The following is a 1362-nucleotide window of genomic DNA, read 5'->3' as shown; positions in this document are numbered from 1 at the left end:
GAGCTCCCCGAACCCACATCCACCAGCATCATCCCGTCCTGAGCTGGCAGTACAGGGGAGCAGTGGGGACAGCAAGGTCCCCAGGGTGCTGCAGGGAAGAGACTAGGTGATGGCAGCCCTCGGAGGGTGGGACATGCCCTGGCTGGCGTGGGGCTGTCCTGCTTGCCACCCCGGACCAACTGAGGCCACGTGTCAGGGTGGGTCGCTCAGCTGAGGTTAGATCTGGTGCCCAAAGGACCTTGTGGCAGGTGTCCCCCTGGGGCTGTCCCTTGTCCCTCTTAGCTCCTACGAAGGGCCTGGGGACCAGGACTAGCAGCTTCATGCAGGCTTTCTCCCCTGGCAGTGAGAACCAGTATCACATCCCGCTACGAGACAGTCTATCGCAGCACCACGGCTCAGGAGGAGGCAGCGCTGGATGTGGCTACTGCACGAGGTACCAGGACAAGGGCTTGCAGCAGATGGGGCAGCTCCGTGGGGGAGCAGGCTCCTCTTTCTGAGGCTGGTTGAGCAGAGGACTCGGCTTTGCTGCATCTCAGGGTGGGACGGGGATTGGAGTGAAATTCCCAACCTTGCTAATGCCTCCACCTTCCTCAGAGGCTGACGCTGCTCTGCGCCCGCTGCAGGATGCCTCGTTGGGCTGTCTGACCGTGTTCGTGGTCCCCGAAACCTCCTCTCTCTTGCCTCAGGTAGGGAGCAGCACCCTGCGGTGCCAGCCTCTGCGTACTTCACTCCTCGAAGGTGCCCTGGGGGGAGGCATCCGTCCCCAGGCTGTTGCAGGTGGCACCGTGCTGTTCTCCAGCGTGTTGGCAGGAGCCAGCCCTGCTCCCGGCCCTCACCCCTGCCCCTTCCCCAGGGCATCAGCGTCTATGTGGGGAAGCACCGCAGCGCCCTGGTAAGGGCTGGGGGGGGCCTGGCTGCCCTCCGCACCCGCCTCCAGCAGCTCACGCAGGTGATGTCCTTCACGGCCAGCTCCATCGCCACCGCCCTCTCGGACCGCGTGCCCGATGGCCAGCTTGGCCCTGACGCCCGGCGGCACTTGAAATCCAGCCTGGGTACGGACGTGCGCCCCAACCCCGTTCCCTGATCCGGGGAAGGCCCACTGGCTCTGGGGGAGACACTGTTCCTGCTGCACCTGTAGCACCCCTGGATGTCTTCTGGGGTAACAGACCCTGGGGTCTTCCCTTTGCCCTTGGCAGTTGCTCTGGGCCAGGATCCGTGCTGTGATTGCTGTGTGTTGGGGCACTGGTGCACAACCCTGCATCGGGGAGGGCCAGAGACGAGGGGATCAGGTCCTGCTGCTCTTGGGAGCTCTGTCATGGCCACGTGCCCGGCCTTGGCATCAACAGGCGGTAGCCGTGCCAG

General features: G+C 64.6%; 1 protein-coding gene across 1 annotated transcript in view; it reads left to right on the top strand.

Moving 5' to 3' along the window:
* PIGS (phosphatidylinositol glycan anchor biosynthesis, class S) overlaps positions 1–1362 on the top strand; it is a gene marked incomplete at its 5' end in the record, with an annotated part of 3653 nt that overhangs the window by 225 nt on the left and 2066 nt on the right. Inside the window, 3 exons of the mRNA XM_009585570.1 lie at positions 344–433; positions 595–686; positions 854–1052. Coding sequence (XP_009583865.1) covers positions 344–433; positions 595–686; positions 854–1052 — 381 coding nt within the window. The remainder of the gene's footprint in view (positions 1–343; positions 434–594; positions 687–853; positions 1053–1362) is intronic.

This window comes from Fulmarus glacialis, unplaced genomic scaffold, assembly GCF_000690835.1.
Source record: "Fulmarus glacialis isolate BGI_N327 unplaced genomic scaffold, ASM69083v1 scaffold21239, whole genome shotgun sequence".
NCBI lineage: Eukaryota > Metazoa > Chordata > Aves > Procellariiformes > Procellariidae > Fulmarus > Fulmarus glacialis.
The sequence above is the reverse complement of the archived record's forward strand: the minus strand, read 5'-3'. Positions and strand labels throughout refer to the sequence as shown.